This window comes from Galeopterus variegatus, unplaced genomic scaffold, assembly GCF_000696425.1.
Source record: "Galeopterus variegatus unplaced genomic scaffold, G_variegatus-3.0.2 Scaffold2065, whole genome shotgun sequence".
Taxonomy (NCBI): domain Eukaryota; kingdom Metazoa; phylum Chordata; class Mammalia; order Dermoptera; family Cynocephalidae; genus Galeopterus; species Galeopterus variegatus.
This window is the reverse complement of record NW_007728176.1, coordinates 121,024-139,206: the sequence shown is the minus strand read 5'-3', so window position 1 is coordinate 139,206 and position 18,183 is coordinate 121,024. Positions and strand designations below refer to the sequence as shown.

Below are 18,183 nucleotides of genomic sequence, written 5' to 3'. Positions count from 1 at the left end.
TTTTAAAAAAAAAAAAAAAAAAAAAAAAAAAAAAAAAAAAAAAAAAAAAAAAAAAAAAAGAACAGAAAGACCAGTGTAGCTGGTACATACAAAACCACAGAGTAAGTGGTACAAGATCAAGTTAGAGAAGTAGGCCCGGCCAGCTCAAATGAAGCCTAATAATAAAGCGTAACTTCAGACTTTATTCCAATTGAATTGGGAATTTACTGGAGGGCTTGAAGCAGGGAAGTGATATAATCTGCTTTGTTTGGATTAATATTATCAATTCATATGATCCTATTTGTTTTTTATGTAAAAGTAAGAGAGGCAGCCTATCCTAGTGGTTAAGACCATGAGCTCTGAGCCTTGACTGCCTGGGTTCAAATGCTGCCATTGCCACTTACTGTGTTACTTCCAGCATGTTCCTTCATCTGTCCCTGCTTCAGTTTCCCCACCCCATCAGCAAAGTGAGAATATAGTACTTACTTCACAGGATTGGTACAAGGATTAAAAGAATAAAATAAATTAGTATATGATAGGACATAGTTAGCACTATATAACATTAGTTTGATAAATAGCTAGATACTTAATAGTGATTAATTCTGGGGAGTGGAATTAGGGAAATGGGATGTGGAAGAACTTTGCTATTGTCTTACATCCTCCTGTCTAACTTCAAAAAATGTATTTAGGCATGTTTTACTTTCATAATTGAAAAAATTAAGGAAAAAGGAGTATAATATCTTTGGAGTATAATTTCAGATTTGCAGTTCAAAAATAAAGTCAGCTCTATCTAATGTTTTGATGCTTGTTTGTGTTTTATATTGTTTTTTAGGGGAGCAAGACTCTAAAAATATAGTGGTATATTTTTCAGAGTTTTCTACTTAGTGTAGTACATAACTTACTCTTTTTCACACAGATGTATTTAGGGATTTGGGATAATCTACCAGGTGTTGTGAAATGTCAGATGGAACAAGCACTGAATCTTGATTTTGGAACTGAACTGGAACCAAGAAAAGAGATAGTGCTATTTGATAAGCCAACTAGGGGAACTACTGTACAGAAATTCAAAGAAATGGTTTACAGTCTCTTTAAGGTAAGTGTATCCATTCTTATTCTCACGTTGCTAGTGTGAAGCAGTACTCTTCCAGAGGAATTGACAGGACCTCATCCTAAAGCATTAAAATATTGATATTCCTTGACCTCTATCCAGGGACTCCATACTGAGGAAATAATCCAGAAGGCGGGGAAAAAAAGACATGTTGGAGAATATTTACTTTATCATTATTTATAATAACTAAGAATGTCTAGATATAAGGGAGAAGTTCATTAACTAGTTGAACTGCTGTACAGTTTGACATTAAAACTGGTACCAAAAAAAGGTGAAAAAAATTAGTATACTCTGATTGCAAATTATTTTTTAAGAATTTAAAGAAATACTCATATAAAGATTAAATAGAAATTACAAAACAAATAGTTTTGGAAAGAATTTATGTTTTCTCATTTTCATTGCTCCTTTCACTCCAAATCTTTTCTTTGGCCATTTTACTAGGGGTCTTCAAAAAGTTCATGGAAAGATTCGTTTTATCTTTTTTTTTTTTTTTTTGGTGGCTGGCTGGTAAGGGGATCTGAACCCTTGACCTTGGTATTATAAGACTGTACGCTAACCAACTGAACCGACGAGCCAGCCCTAAAATAGATTTTTTTTTTTTTGGGCAGCTGGCCAGTACGGGAAACCAAACCTATGACCCTGGGGTTATGAGGCTGCACTCTAACCAACTGAGCTAACCAGCCAGCCCTATACTATCTTTTAGTTCTGTTTTCTTACGAATTTTTTATTTTTTATTTTATTTTTTTATTTTTTTATTTTTTTAAAAGATGACCGGTAAGGGGATCTTAACCCTTGACTTGGTGTTGTCAGCACCACGCTCACCCAGTGAGCAAACCGGCCATCCCTATATGGGATCCGAACCCATGGCCTTGGTATTATGAGCACCGCACTCTCCCAAGTGAGCCACAGGCCGGGCCTTCTTACGAATTTTTTGAAGTACCATCATACACGCATTTCAGATTATTTTATCCCAGAGAAACTTCACAGGAAAATACTTTTTTAACCTCCATTATTGGAACAATACAATTTAAACAAAATAATTCTGTTAATGTGATAAATACAAATAGGAGAAAATAATTTTCAGTTGGCCCTTATTGTAACTTTGACGTCAGTACGTTACAATGCAGTTTTGCAATTAAATATGAATAAGACAAGGAATAATGAGTGTCTTGGTTAACTATCTAAAGTGTCTGAGAGGGCTAGGGGAGTTTGGGTGGCCATTTCTGAATGAGCAAATATAGTGGGTTTCACTGCGATTACATAAAATATGGTTCTAATTCACTTAGGAAACATCATAAATATGTAGAGATGTAACGTAAGTTCCTTTATGGGGATTTAGTATAAAGATTATTACAAGCATGCTAATAATGCCCATAAAGGAACTTTGTGTGTTACATGGGAGAGATTTTTCATTCCTTCTGTATAATTAGCCAAATTCTTACCTTGACAGGCGAAGTTGGGTGACCAAGGAAACCTCTCTGAACTGGTTAATCTCATCTTGACAGTAGCTGATGGAGACAAAGACGGCCAGGTTTCCTTGGGAGAAGCAAAGTCAGCATGGGCGCTTCTTCAATTAAATGAATTTCTTCTCATGGTGATACTTCAAGATAAAGAGCATACCCCCAAATTAATGGGATTCTGTGGTGATCTCTATGTGATGGAAAGTGTTGAATATACCTCTCTTTATGGAATAAGCCTTCCGTGGGTTATTGAACTTTTTATTCCGTCTGGGTTCAGAAGAAGCATGGATCAGTTGTTCACACCATCATGGCCTAGAAAAGCTAAAATAGCCATAGGACTTCTAGAATTTGTGGAAGATGTTTTCCATGGCCCCTATGGAAACTTCCTCATGTGTGATACTAGTGCCAAAAACCTAGGATATAATGATAAATATGATTTGAAAATGGTGGATATGAGAAAAATTGTGCCAGAGACAAACCTGAAAGAACTTATTAAGGATCGTCACTGCGAGTCTGATTTGGACTGCGTCTATGGCACGGATTGTAGAACTAGCTGTGATCAGAGTACAATGAAGTGTACTTCAGTAGTGATACAACCAAACTTGGCTAAAGCCTGTCAGTTACTCAAAGACTACCTACTGCGTGGTGCTCCAGGTGAAATTCGTGAAGAATTAGAAAAGCAGCTTTATTCTTGTATTGCTCTCAAAGTCACAGCAAATCAAATGGAAATGGAACATTCTTTGATACTAAATAATCTAAAAACATTATTGTGGAAGAAAATTTCCTACACAAATGACTCTTAGTTCATTTAGACATTGTCACCAATGTAGGAAACTTAACAACTTCTGAACAACTTGAGCATTTTAAAAAATGGCTTCTGATTCAGAGTTCCCTGCCAGATACACAAAGCCCCTTACCCCTGGGCCTAAGAATCCATCATCTGAAGTAAAACACATGATTACTGAAGTAAAAACTGGAGGTTTAGGATGAACAGGTCCAAGATTTCATTCCTGTCCTTTCAGAAGCCCTGTTGCATTTCCCAAGTACGTTCACTGTGTAACTGTTTTTGACTAATGACTTAAAAAAAAATAATGCTGTGTAAAACCTCATTCCATAAACATCAACAGTGAGTTTTGTAGATTTGTTAGCCAAAATACCATTGCAGGAAACATTTGTGTTTGCATTGAAGCTGCTGTTTCAAAATGATTTATACACAAATTTACTAATGTCTTAGCATGGTAAAGTTTGCACATTAACAGAAATTAAGACTACAAAGCAGGTAAATTAAAACTACTCCTTTATAAACAGATGTTGGGTTAATAGCATGGTTTATTGTATTATAGACTTCTTATGCACACATTTTTAACCTCATTCAGACCTCACATTATCAGAATGTTTCCTAGAGTGGCTTCACGAAGTGTTCTACTTTGACAATATGCAATTGCCAGTTTTAGTGGCTGAAAATGGATGAACTTTCAGAACCCTAAAGATGTGAAGGGTCCATCTTAGTATCAACCAGCCAACTAATCCAGATCCTTGTATTCTGAATGTGAGATATGGAGAAAGTGGGACTACAAGAGCAGGACTGAAATAAGTCGTAGAAAACAGTTCAGTAATAATTTTCCATTTCCAAACAGTATTTCCTGTGGGTCAAAGGGCTGTTTCTTCAAGAGGCATGTAAATTTAGTAACACTTTTTCCTATGTAAAATCAATATACAAGGTTTAATATTTGCTCCTTTCATGTTATTTGTCTATGTATATTAAGATCTGGCATGTACCTTTCAACATCTCCATAAGATGAAACACCTCCTTTTGGAGAAAAGCCCCAGTATTTTCTGCCCCAAGGTTTCACCTGGTTAAAGTGAAATGTGTTAAATCTATGTGACCTTCACTAGACAGCTTTCTCTCAAAAATTATTTAAGCCATGGATTAGCACCAGTTGTTTTAAAACTGTATACTTTGAAGGTACTTTTTCTTCCCATCAGTCATCTGGTTATAATAAATGGATAGAAGAAATATTTCCTAGTGATGGTTGGTCTGCTGCTTGCCAGATTTTTAGGGAGCTGCACATCATACAATGTGAGGGATATCAACAGTCAGGTTGAATAGAAGCCTAAGAAGGTGTAAACTTTGTTGGAGTCGACATGCAAGACAACTTTTTCTGCAAAAAGCTACACTTGTTCCTTGGAGGAAAAAAACTGTCAATTCCTTTGCTTTTACACTTCAGGGTATTTCCAATAGTTTCATAACAAGAGCTTAACCCAGATATAATTGCTTATTCAATAAGTTTATTGTTTTTATTTGAAAAACTCTCATAGAAAATTGTTTTAGTTCTCAGCAGCCCGCTCCTGAGCTCTGAGGAAGCTTGCCTTCTTTTGAGCTACCCGATCTTTCTTCTGGGCAAGGGACATTTTGGGACGGTTCCATCTACAAAACAAAGTAAAAGTAAGACAGGAATATATTTTTTATAAGCTAAAGAAGACAGTATTAAATTTCAATAGACAAAGACTTTATAATCAGATGAAAGGTGAATAATCCAAGTTCTAACACACGTACTTATTTACGATCTTAAGCTAAGCTAACTTTCCCAAACCCCAACTTCTGTGCTGTCCTATTTTCACAGGGCCAAAAATCAAATAAAAAACATAATGTTAGATCCTGTAATACCACTTTTGGGAATTTACCCAAAAGATATGAAATCAGTTTGTTGAAGAAGATGCCTTCCTATTCACAACAGCCAAATTATGGAATGAACCTAAGTGTCCATCAACAGATGAACGTGGGTAGAGTGTAGGTTATAACACCAGCATATGGATCTCTGTACCTGCTAGTTGCCCCCACGCCCTACCAAAAAAACCACAGATGAATGGATAAAGGAAATGTATGTGGAATCTAAAACAATCAAACTCATATAAGGAGAGAACAGAATGGTTCTAGAGACTGGGGAAAAGGGAGTGGGAGGAATGGGGAGATGGTGGTCAAGGTTACAAAATCTCAGGAGGAATATTTTTTGTGTGTTCTATTGCACGGCATGGTGAATACAGTTAATAGAGTATTGTTTAACATTTAAAAGTTGTGAAGACAATGAAGTTCAAATGTTCTCACCACAAAAATGTTAAGTATTTGAGGTGATGTTAACTAGCTTGACTTAATTACTTCACATTGCATTTTGAATATTCATAAATTATGTCATATCACTTTGTACCCCATAAATTTATACAATTATAAATTGTCAATTTACAGTAAAAAGTAAATATTTAAAAACCCTTATGATATTTAGTTCAAAGCTTATTCCACTCAAAGATCAAAATATGAAAGATCACAAAAAGCAACTCTTTCTTTAGACAGCCAATAGAAATGCAATTAACTGGTATTTATTTACACTGTAGTAGGATAGAATGGGCCACCTCAGTAGCTTCTGAGGCTAATACATCTCTATCACCACAGTTACTTTAGCAAACCTGGTTCCCTTCGCTTCTGCCACATCACACAGAGCTAGTGATCGAGTTTGCACAACTTCACTGAGTGTCTGACCCACTAGATGAAATGAGTGGCTGGGAAACACTCCCAACCTATTTCTCTTGAAAAGATAATAGTAAGGTACTCTCACCTCTTCTTTTTAACTTCTCTTTTGGGCTTCTTCTCATAGACTGGATTCTCTCGTATAGCAGCATGAGCTTTCTTATACATCTCCTCCATCTGAAACAAAGGAAAGCAAACAGTACTTGGTTTCATTTCATATGCCCTACTATATTAATGTACTGTATTCCACTACTAGCTCTATTTTGTCCTTCTAAGCCAGATTCTCAAAAGGAACTTAAATTTAAGTCAAAGTTGGTATCTGATTACATTTCTCAATGTAACCCACTTTTCCCTAACAAATTCCCAATTTTTACCTTATGCAATGAAATTGGCACTGTTCACAAAACTCAACTCTGCCTCAAGAAAAATGTGTGTATTTCTGAGGAATTCAGCCCTATTTTGAGTCACTCTAAAGCAAATTTATTCCTGCAGAAACATACATTGTGCTCCTTATTTGAAACACTGTCTGGCCTAAACTCTTCAATTAAAGTGAGGATATGTGCCAAAAATATTTAAAATGTTAAGATGAAGAGTACGTGGGACCAAAACAGTCACAACACTGACACAGCTTAATTGACTAAGAACTGGACTCTGGGGCCAACAAACAACTGCCAGATTCATTTGTTATCCCACATTCCCCAAATTTACACTTTCCATCTTTACATGATAGGTCTTTTAAAACAATTTGCAGTATTATGTACCAGGGACCTCTTCTATCTTACACTGTTACCAGACACTAATATCTAGGAGTAACAAAAGACCTCTAAGAACCAGAAAGGTCTGAATTTTTCTTGAAAAGCTATCCAACTAGATATCTTATTGGGCGATTTTGTTCTAAAACTCACCAAAAAAAAGTTACAATTCTCTGAATATCTAATAGCAATGATAGATTATGTCAAGATAATCCAGGTCTCCAAAATTACTAATTTAATGTGGAGAAAGAGTGATTATTACATGCATTTGTATAAAGCTTAGCAGAGGAAAGTAATGCAAAAATGTTCACTGCATTTGAGACTTCAACTACCTAAATTCCTTTTACAAGCTAATTTCCTGACTCTTAGCACTCTATTACAGCTGTCCATTGTATTTTACAAATCTACTCAGTGACTTCAGATATAGTAATTTAACAAACCTAAGCAACCCAGTGCTTTCCTTCCAAGAGATCAGACAAGTAGGAAATACAACCATGTTACGTGGATAATGCCATGAATTTAGGTAAAGACCACTTCCTGTTGGGGACACATCGAATGTCTGCAGAGGACTTCAGCAGTCACACAGGAGGAAACAGGCCACTGTAGATAAATTTTGAGCAAGTATGACATGACTAGATCAAGATGTGGCTTAGGAAGGAAAATTCTGCCGGCCAAGTAGAATCATAGTGTAAAAGTAAAAAACTTCTTTACCAGGGTGAAGTCAGTAGTAATATAAAGGAATATACTGTAAAAATTAACATGATCTACACAACTGACATAAAACTATCCTTATTCTTTCCTAACACAAAAACTCAGTTACATGTTTATTCAGCCTTAGACTGTGTCCAAAGCATACAAATAACAGAAAGTGATCTTTCCCCAATTAGGACTTTATTTTTAAAATTTTCATAGCCAAAGTTGTGCCAAAATAGAAACTACTATGCACTAACAGAAAAGAACATAATCAAACATTATGTGACACATAACCTATTTATTTAATTTTAGTTATTACATACTATGACATATACTTACTGTGATTTGTGTTCTACATTTTAATTATAATTTCAAAACTGGAACTATCATCTTCAATTACTTCAGTATCTTAACAGAGGTAGCCCTGGAGATGCAACTTTAGGGCTGATAAATTTCCAACATTAAACTAACTTTTGCAAGTATTGTTCCCTTCATTTCTGCAACATCAGGCAGAGCTAGCAATCAAATCCACACATCTCTTTCTGTGTGTATGCCTGAGATATTTCCAAAGTCCAGAACAAAGGACATATTTGCTATAAGAAACTTTCCTCCCCCATAGCCTCAAAATTAGTGAAGTATATAATATCTAGCACCTCATATCAAACTACATTACAACTATGACCACAGAAATGACATCTATATAGAACAGCCAAAGCATAAAAGGCACCAAAGGCTTTAGATGCTCGAAGTCTACCACACTTCAGCATGTAAAAGATTCCTAAAAGCATGTAGACAATTCTAGATTATTTATACTAACTTCCCTGACTTGTTAATTTACTCTCAACTAACATCCTAATGCCGTTTTAATCTAAGGACAGCTTATGTGAGTCTACTGATACCTACAAATATGCCCATATTCAACTTTCAACTGTAAACCTGAAATAAACCTATATGAGTGTAACCCATCAAAAATAAGTAGTTAATTCATTTCTATAAATTAACCAATACAGGTATTTTCAGGTAAATTTTTTACCATGTCTGGAGTCACGTTGTTCTTTATGTATTGAGAGAATTGTTTCTTATAAGCATCTTCATCTTCTTCCATTAAGTAACGCATATAATCTGCAACATTCTGACCCATGATGTGTTTCCGATGTACTTCTGCATTAAATTCCTTGCTCTCAGAATCATAACCAGGGAATCGTTTGGTACTAAAATAAAGTTTTTCATATTTTAGTATAGATTGACAGAAATTAGTTATTGGAAAATTCAAAATTTCCTACAGAAACTAGTAGGAATTCACTTCAGTAGCTGCCATCAGTCCCGTCTTGAAACAATTATTGCATCATATGTTCAGTTAGTGGGATATCATCACTCAGCAGCTCATCTCTGAATGCCAGGATAGGAAAAGTCATACCACAAACACCTTTAAAAACTGTGATCAAGGGCCGGCCCGGTGGCGCACTGCTACAGTGCACCGCTTGGGAGCACGGTGGCGCTCCCGCCGAGGGTTCGGATCCCACATACAGACCGGTTCCTGCTCACTGGCTGAGCGAGGTGCGGGCGCGACCCCGAGGGTTGCGATCCCGTTGCCGGTCCGGTACGGGCGCGACACTGAGGGTTGCGATCCGTTGCCGGACACACACACACACACAAAAAAAACTGTGATCAAGGCTTTCTACCACTACAAAATTAGTTACCCTGCATATTAGCCTAAGAAGAGGTTTTGAACCTTTCCCCCAAATCCTGTAATTTCTCAGTGATCCCTCGGGTACATGGGAATAAGTGATTTGTCCCAGACCACAGTTAATGAAATCATCAAGAGAGAATGTTCTTGGGCCGACCCCATGGCTCACTCGGGAGAGTGCGGCGCTGGGAGCGCAGCGGTGCTCCTGCCGCAGTGCTCCCGCCGCGGTTTCGGATCCTATATAGGGATGGGCGCTCACTGGCTGAGTGCGGTCACAAAAAAGGACCAAAAAAAAAAAAAAAGAGAGAATGTTCTTGGTACACTTGCACCTCACTAACTTTTCTTTAACAGCGAGGAATTTATAATGTTGACTGATTATTACTTTTATAGACAGTGAATAAAAAAATACAAAAACATTCAATAGGTGCCTTGCAAGAGATCTAACACGTCCTCAAAATAATATGCCCCTCCCCCCACCCTACATTATAAAAGTAGAATTCCAGTTAGGTTGTATTTTATGCTTACCAAAAATAAAAAAACTATTTCTAAAAATTACTCGGGTTCTTAAATCACCAATTACTAACATATCCCTAATAACAAGTTAATCAATCAAGTTGCATCTACTCAACAACAAAAAATCATTAATGCAAACTGAAAGAACTACAAATTAACCTACTTCAAGAATGGCCTACAATCTTATCTCCAATTTTAAGTTTAGAAATCTTTCATAGCCTTTTTTTCATACTCTTTTATTGTTGGATCCAGATTTTTCCATTTTTTATTGTAGGATCTATATTTTCAGTACATCATTTTTATTCTGAATGGAGAAAGAAAATACATGGGGGAAGAAAGATGGAGTTGCTTATTTATAACAAAGTCATATGCAAAAGGTAATAGTTTCAACCCCAGCTCTTTCACTTATTGGCTTCAAAACCTTGGACAGGCTGGCCAGTAGCTCAGTTGGTTAGAGCACAGCCTTATAAACAACAAGGTCACGGGTTCAGATGCCCCTACCTGCCAGTAACCAAAACCAAACAAACAAAAAAACACAAAACTTTGGACAAATCACTTTACCTCTGAGCCTATCTCTTCATTTATAAAATGGGTTACAATTCCTTCCTGCCCTGCCATGTTCCTTCACAGTAGCTAGCATATAGCAGGCATTCAACGATATCTACCTTCAACTGATTCAGCAATCTCCACAGTCCAACCAGTTAGTAATAGCAAAGTATTGGAGGGTAGGCTCTGAGGTCTTGAATACTACTATTACCTGTGAGGAATAGACAAGCCTCCATCCACTGCACCCTTTAGGGCCCCAAAAACTTTATTGCCAGTGGTAGTTCTGGCAAGGCCTGCATCCAAATAGCAGGTGAAGGCACCAGGTTGACCATCAATGCTTTCCACATTGTATTCATCTCCAGTCACCTCCACTTGGCCTTCATAGATCTTGTCCATGCCAAACCTATTGAGAAGCTATTACAAAGAAGCCAACGTAAAATGCCTGTTTGAATTTATTCAAACTACTGTAAAATTAAAATATCTCATGTCACAATTTTAATGACCTCTAGCATCTGGAAAAAAAAATTCCTTCTGATTCACAGAGCCCCTAAATCTCAATCTAGTTTTAAAGGTCAATTTTTAAACGCTATGAAAGGGAACAGTGAATTTCACCCACAACCAATTTTGTTTTGTAGTCCTGTATCTTTGTTATATGTCCATACTTAACTTGTATTATAATCAATTAGAACATATAACATTTATTTCGATTTTTATACGAGGGTACTTCAAAAAGTTCATGGAAAGGTGTTTTATCTTTTCATTCTATTTTTCAATGAATTTTTTGAAGTACCTTTATATTTACTCAAGGGGGTAATCTTCACATTTCTTCTGTCATATTTGGCTACAATAATTCAATAACTAAATATGGAATGTTACCACATGTAGTTGTATTTAACGTTTCCCAGAATAAAATTTTAGGGGTAGGATCCTGGGCTGAAGGGAACATCTTTCATGACTCTATCCTCCAACTAAATGTTAATTTGGGCCACCCCTCTTCTGGTACACAGTCAACTAGCTATAGTTTCACCACAAGTAGTGCCTTTGCACCAACTTGCTCTCATATATAATGACGATTCCCCCCTCCACTCCATCCAAACATGATTATAACCAATAAAGATGTCTTCAACATTGATGTACATGCTTGACAATTCCACTGCAAAACTAAGTCAGCAATTGAGATAACAAAAGTAAAGCAAAATTACATTTTCATCCCCTACAATATAGCCCATACAGGAAATGCTACCAACCGGATGAAAAAATGATTAAAACAAAAATGGACCTCCCATCAATGCTCACCCCCCAAAATGTTTAAGACATTGCTTCTCAAATTTTAATGTGCATATAAATCACTTGGGACATCCTATCAAAATATAGATTCTGAGGGTCTAGAGTGGAGTTCTCATGAGTCTGCATTTTTAATATATGCTGACAGTCAGAAAATGTATACCTCTGTATATCAAGGGTCTTCAATGTCCAGTTAAGTAGCCACTAGCCACAAGCAGCTTTTTAAAGTTAAAAACTCAGTTCTTCAGTAGCACTAGCCACATATCAAGTGCTCACAGCCACAGTTGGCTAGTGGCTACCGCACCTGACAGCAGATTACAAATCTCCATCATTGCAGAAAATTCTTTAGGATGGGGCTGGGTCTAGATATACTCACAAACAGGGCAGAAAATAGGAAGACAAACACTACTTCCCCCAATTATTAAAAAATGCATTGCTGTCTCAATCTGTATTTATAAAATCATCTCCCTGCTGATCCTTTGCAAGCCACATGGCAGTAGCAAGAACTCTCCTGAAGCCAAAGCTGAGAGTTTCTTATCCATGGATAAACCTCTTGCAGACAACTCCAAGCAATGAGCTAACCCCAAAGTACATCAATTAAAGTCATCTTGTACATACCCTGCGGGCCAGCAGCAGACCCGTACAATACGCTGCAGCATAATTTGTCAGGCCAACTTTCACACCATATTTTGGTAGTTCATGTGCGTAAGCTGCACAGACTATCATATCCCCTTCTATACGGGCATAAGCAATCTATAGTAAGAGAAAAACCAGATTAGTAATATATTGCTTTCATTGTTCTATTACTTGTCCTAAAGTGCCTCCTTTTTCAAAGGAATTTTTAAAAATTGGATGGACATACATCTGCATCACTTAAAAATTTATCTGTTAAATCCACTTACCTTCAACTATAATTTATAACTTAGTCAACTATACTCGTATAGCAGATGAGCAGCTGCATCACACATAAGACTTAGGAGTTTGTAAACATGTTTGACTAATGTCAGAGTATTTAAGGCTAAAACTACCAAATGATTTTAGAATGTATTTGGAATAAATTATACTGTAGTTCCTTACTTCTAAATACTAAAAAGGCTCTTAGCTGGTGAATTAAAGAGGTACTTTAAAGAATCAAAGAGGAATACCCAATTATTTCACACACCTTTTGAACTAAGCATAACTAAGTTCAACGAAGTTTCAGGTACCTAATGTTTAGTTATCTGAACTTGGGTATGAAGGAAGACACTGCTTTCACAATCAACAAATTAGTTTGCCCAAACAGGTATGCCTGCCTCCTGCAAAAGATCAGCAAATCTCAACTATCAAGATTTTCCCTAGTTATAAAAGCCCAGAACACTAGCTTCCAGGAGCAAACTGCCACTTTTCTAAAGGTCTTTCATGTGTGAGATATTTTATTAAAATCTATTTCAAACAATAAACAGAAATAAGAACAATGTTAGAGTGTCATTTAACCCTCACAACTACCTGCCTCTTCGATGAGCAATGATTAAGTGACATGTAAAGCCATACAGCAAGAGTCAGGACTTAGTCCATGACAAACTCTTGTTCTATGAGAATTGGGATGGGCAAGAATCTTCTATTTGTCTCTTGTTTATCTCCCCATTCCATCTTATCCACCTAAAACAGAGGTTTACCTAAGCCTCTTCCCCCCAAGTTAGAAAATGAATGGGATTAAACTTGGTCAGGATTTCTAAACATGGCTGATCTTTGGGGTGTTTTGGATGGCTGGCCCCTACAGGAATTGAATCCTGGATCCCGGTGATATCAGAACCATGCTCCAACCAAGTGTGCTAACCAGCCAGCCCTGAGCCAGTGTTTTTTAAAGTACCAATTTCCCAGGCTCCAACTCTTGATCTACTAAAAGGAAAAGAACTACTCGGTGTTTCTGGAGGCACTAGACTAGACAACCCTTCTAACCCAAACATCATGTGCTTTGCTTCCCAAGTACAACATTGAGTAAAGGGGCATGGGGTTTACCATCTGTTGCTTGAGTCTAGAATACAACTTACCTGACAAATGATATCTCTGTTAGTCACACGAACTATCATCCTGTATTTGGGCGTGTTGTACTTATTTTTATCCTGGATCACCAAGCGTTTCCTAGCATAGTAATCAGTTTTACCCTCTGAAAGAAAAAAATAATTTAAGAGAGGCTACTTCACTTCACAGCAGATTCTTTTAATACTGCAAATGCAAAAAACTGACCATACCTCGTCTTCTTCTAAATTTCACTTGGTATCTCTTAAAGTAGGCCTTATTCTTGACAACCTTAACAAACCCCTTAAAGAAAAAAAAATACCATTAAAACCGATAAATGTTTTAGCCTGTGATACATTTAACATGAATTAACCATGTAACAAAGTAACACTTGAACTTTAAAGACCGAATACAGACAACTGTCACTTTGTAGAGTCCCATGTTTTTCAACCAATTGAGGTCAAGAACCACTTTTTCTTCTACTTCCCATCTGTCACAAAGCGATAGTCTTATAAAACACAAGAAAAACGAATCTTTAGAAAAATGTGAAATGAGAGAAACAAACATACGAAACGCAGACCCCAATTTATTAATCAACAGGTATAAAACTACTGTCATATTGCTTTTTAAAGTTTTTAAACGCTTACTCTCAAGTTCCATATTTGTTTCCTCGCAGACACGTACAGACCCTTGGGACACTTTTGCGAAGCACTGCTTTAGGCAGCAGTGATGCCAAACGTCACCATATTAACACCGTATGTCCAACGTCGAGAACCTACCCTCAGATAACTATACTTCTCTCACTTTCCACGTACGTTTTTCAAAAGCCTAAATCAGCTGCCACAATACTTAACCAGGCAAGAGCACATTCAGCAGTTATTCCCTATTAAAAGAACACTGTTCCCCCACCAATTAAAGCAACACTCCACCCCACCTTTGAGGTGCCATCTCAACAATCATTCAAAACTGATGCCAGCGACGAAACTAGAAACAGCAGGAGGCGCGTATCCCAATTAGACGAGCTTCCTTCGGGGGCCCAGGGACGCCACGGCCTCCAAGCTCCACGGACGGTTTTGGCTTAAAACCTGCTCCCTCGGCCTACGGGGACAGGCCTTCTCAAAGACTCACCTCACCGGCTCCAACGCTCTCGCGGAAAACCCACGAAGAAGTCGGGGGTCGAGCCAGGTCCGAGAACCCAGAGCCCGTCTCCACTGCGGCACCCCCAGCTAGTCTGAGGCTGACTGCATGCAACCGCCCCCGCGCGACAGCCTGCCCAGTGTTCCCTCAGATGCGCCCGTCCCATTCCCGCAGGTAGACTACTAAACTCACCCTTCTCCCCAATCCGCCGCCCCAGCTCTAGCTACCCTTCTTCGCCAACCCCTCCCCCCAAGCTCGCGCACCAGGCGGCAGCCATTAAGGCCACGCTGGGAGCAGCAGCCCGACCATCGCAGAGCCGGCAATCTAATGCCATCCGACCCCTGCGCCGCATAAGTCGGGTCCTAGGCTGACGTTCGGGCGAGGAGATGAAACCCCCGTGTATCCGGCGCTCTCAGACGGAGGTTCCCACTTACCATTCTGCGGAACACAGACCCGTGTCTGCGGCTCAGCACAGAGCTGCAGGGCCCGCAGCGCTAGATGGGGGGGAAAAGACCGTAGCTTGTGCGCAGGCGCAGTATGTAGCACTGACGATTACGCGAGCGACGTGTGGAAGAGAGAGGGCTCCGGCCCCAAGGTGTGCGGCGTGCCGCCCCCTGCTGGCCGGAGGGTGAATGCCGACCTTCTCCTCGTCGCAACAAACCCTCAATGCCGCTGGGTCCCAACGCTTCTGGCCAAGGACCCGACCAGAATCGACAGTGAGCCGGAGTACGGAGAATTACAGGAGGCTTTCGCTTTCTTTGCTAGAACGTTTTTTTAATAACAAACATACATTATTTTTGTAAGCAGGGACAAAAATTAATGTTAAATAGAATGAATTTGCTCTGTAGCCTTCTTGTCGTCTCCAGTACTGTACCTTCTGCTCTACTCACCCCTGTCCAGAAAATACAGGGCGCCTCCAGGAAGCCTTGCCTGGGAGCCCCAAGCTTCGGATAGCGGTCACTCCTCTGCCTTCCCACAGCACCTTCGTACCTGCTTCAGCACACAGTAGACTGTAAACTCTCTGAAGGTGGGTCCTGCTGTCAAGTGCACCCTTCCATCTCCAGCACCTAGCACAGTGCAGACATTCAGTAAGTGCTCGGTATCTGTTACATGTAGAACTATAGCTCTCTCTTTTCTATCTCCCTTTACCTGCATCGTCTTCCCTGATCCCTGACCCCCTCATTCCTTTTCTCTCGCTCCATAACTCTGAGCTAGTCAGCTGAACTTTTTTCTTTAAGTCCCTCTTCTTTCAAAACTCGCTGTAACTGAGGGAATGAGCCTTTCCCGTTTCCCATTCTCCACATGCAGACTGAGGAGAACCAACCAAATAGGCAAAAAAGCACTTCAAGAGAAAGCACTCCCTCACTTAACAATAGTTCAGAGGCGATCTTTGAGCTTTTTGCATGGGGACCATTTGGGTACCAGTTGAAATGTAGATATCTGAACATCAACCACCTCCACTAAATCAGACTCTGGGGTTTGGGGACTGGGAATGTGCATTTTAAATTTGGCCTCAATCAAGTGGGGTGCAGGAAGGCAGAAAACAAATCCTACTTTGTCCAATAATGGAATTTACTGGCTCCATCAGGAAAAGAGGACACATTAAACTACGAAGCAGTTTAAAATATTCCTATTCTCAGTATGAATTTTAACTCTATCCCTCCATCCTCCAGTGATTTAAGCCTGTCGTTAGGAGATGGGCGTACATGGGTATCAACTAGCAGGAAAGGGACTGGCCGGTTAGCTCAATTGGTTAGAGCACAGTGTTATAACATCAAGGTCAAGGGTTCAGATCCCCTTACCAGCCAGCAGCCAAGTAAATAAATAAACTAGCAGGAAAGAATCAAGGTATCAACTGCTCACTATCAGAGCTGGGAGAAAGAGCTGCTAACCAGGATGACAAGGTTAAGAGGCTCCGAAAAACTGTGACTGGAATAAATCAAAATTATGATGCCAATTGCCTCCAGCTTAAACTTGTAATTCCTTACGTAACAAGAAAAATGGACATTGAGTCTTCTCTGGCCTATGTCAACAGAGCTCTAGAGGAAAAATGTTAAAACACAGGCACATGTGGCTCAATCTTTGCTGAGCAGCTTTTTAAATTGTAAAGAAAGAAGCCTACAATTTGTATGTATAGAAAATTCTTGGGCCGGCCCCATGTCGCACTCGGGAGAGTGCGGCGCTTGGGAGCGCAGCGACGCTCCCGCCTCGGGTTCGGATCCTATATTAAGGATGACCAAGCCAAGGGTTGCATCCCCTTACCGGTCACGAAAACGACAAAAAAAAAGAAAAGAAAAGAAAATTCTTAAAGACCTTCATTTTGGTGGTTCATCAAAGGTGCCACATATCTTGGTCAGACCCTTCTTACACCGGAGGTAGAAGTACCAGAAAGGGAAGTCTATGTGGAAACAGGCCCACTTCTAATTTTTGCATGTATTAGGTCATGAATATACATATGAAAGCCCACATACCATTCATCTGAATATTTAGAAGTTATGAAGCAAACTAACATGTTGTTGAATTAAATATGTTTTATCCTCATTATCTTTCTTCTTACCTTATAAATCGATAACAAAATAAAAACATGTGTACACATTCCACTTGGTCGAAGTTGGGGTTTGGTAACACCCTGGTAACAGCCAGGGTAGTTGGTAACACCGAGGGTGAGGGGGTACTTGTTCAGTGCCCTCAGCTGAAATCACCTTATTCAAGTGGTAAAAGTTAACAATGTCTTTCTTTGTAGTTGTTTTTTGCTTTACCTAAGTTTATAGTTATACACTGAAAGGGTGAACCACTTCGCAGTTGGATCCTCTTTATACATATTACTCCTTTAGAAAATGTTCAAACATTTTTAAATATGTACTGTTTTCTAGAAAAAAATAATTAGCCAAAGAAAGAATAAACTTCTTTTCTTTAAAAAAAAATGTATAAAGCTATGGTTTATAATGGGACTAGAAGTTAGCAAAATGTCAAAGACAATTATTATTGAGCATGTCTAGATGTTCTGTTGATAGGCTATTGATGTTTGGATGACTAATAAGATAAAGACCTGTACAACTCATAAATTAGAATATTGTATCCCATAAAGATTCCTTTTTGTGTCTTCATTTCAGCAAAACCTGCAAGTTATCATTAAGATATTACATCACTTGTGTCTTCCAGATAGTAATGCCAAATTAGACACCTTTCTTGGCTTGTTGTTGTTCTTACATACTTTTCATTAATTTCAGTTTGGAGAAATTTTGCTCTACTGAAGCAAGAGAAACTGGAATTTTAAATAAAATTTTTAAAGCAATACTTAGATTTGGAAATGAACCATGATTTTTACATATCACATTCAAACAATGTGATGGTGTCATATGTGATAAATTATTGTTTACATAGATACTATGACTAGATTTTTTTTTTTTTTTCTTTTTTGTCTTTTGTCTTTTTCTGTGTCCGGCAACGGATTGCAACCCTCAGTGTTGCCCCCGTACCAGACCGGGGACCGGCAACGGGAT

The 18,183-nt window shown here is 38.6% G+C and overlaps 2 protein-coding genes across 4 annotated transcripts in view; one reads left to right on the top strand and one right to left on the bottom strand.

The window, feature by feature from the left end:
• FAM69A (family with sequence similarity 69, member A) overlaps window positions 1–4,566 on the top strand; it is a 50,584-nt gene extending 46,018 nt beyond the window's left edge. For all 3 annotated transcript variants that reach the window (XM_008580327.1, XM_008580328.1, XM_008580326.1), the window contains 2 exons: window positions 896–1,072; window positions 2,538–4,566. In XM_008580327.1, coding sequence (XP_008578549.1) covers window positions 896–1,072; window positions 2,538–3,350 — 990 coding nt within the window. In that variant the 3' untranslated portion in view covers window positions 3,351–4,566. The remainder of the gene's footprint in view (window positions 1–895; window positions 1,073–2,537) is intronic.
• A 250-nt stretch (window positions 4,567–4,816) lies between these two features.
• On the bottom strand, window positions 4,817–15,209 carry LOC103596657 (60S ribosomal protein L5). The gene is made up of 8 exons (XM_008580325.1): window positions 15,115–15,209; window positions 13,777–13,846; window positions 13,576–13,691; window positions 12,164–12,298; window positions 10,473–10,675; window positions 8,549–8,726; window positions 6,159–6,247; window positions 4,817–4,975 (listed from the first exon to the last, which is right to left on the bottom strand). The coding sequence occupies exons 1-8, from the start codon at window positions 15,115–15,117 to the stop codon at window positions 4,876–4,878; spliced, it is 894 nt and encodes a 297-aa protein (XP_008578547.1). The 5' UTR covers window positions 15,118–15,209; the 3' UTR covers window positions 4,817–4,875.
• Between the last annotated feature and the right edge of the window lie 2,974 nt (window positions 15,210–18,183).

Bases quoted from the DNA above. Each gene is read 5' to 3' on its own strand.
- LOC103596657 (XM_008580325.1), bottom strand. The intron at 13,692-13,776 runs GTATGGTCAGTT...TTTTTCTTTCAG, and splicing joins GAAATTTAGAAGAAGACGAG to AGGGTAAAACTGATTACTAT. The intron at 4,976-6,158 runs GTGAGAGTACCT...TTTGTTTTGTAG, and splicing joins AGAGAAGTTAAAAAGAAGAG to ATGGAACCGTCCCAAAATGT.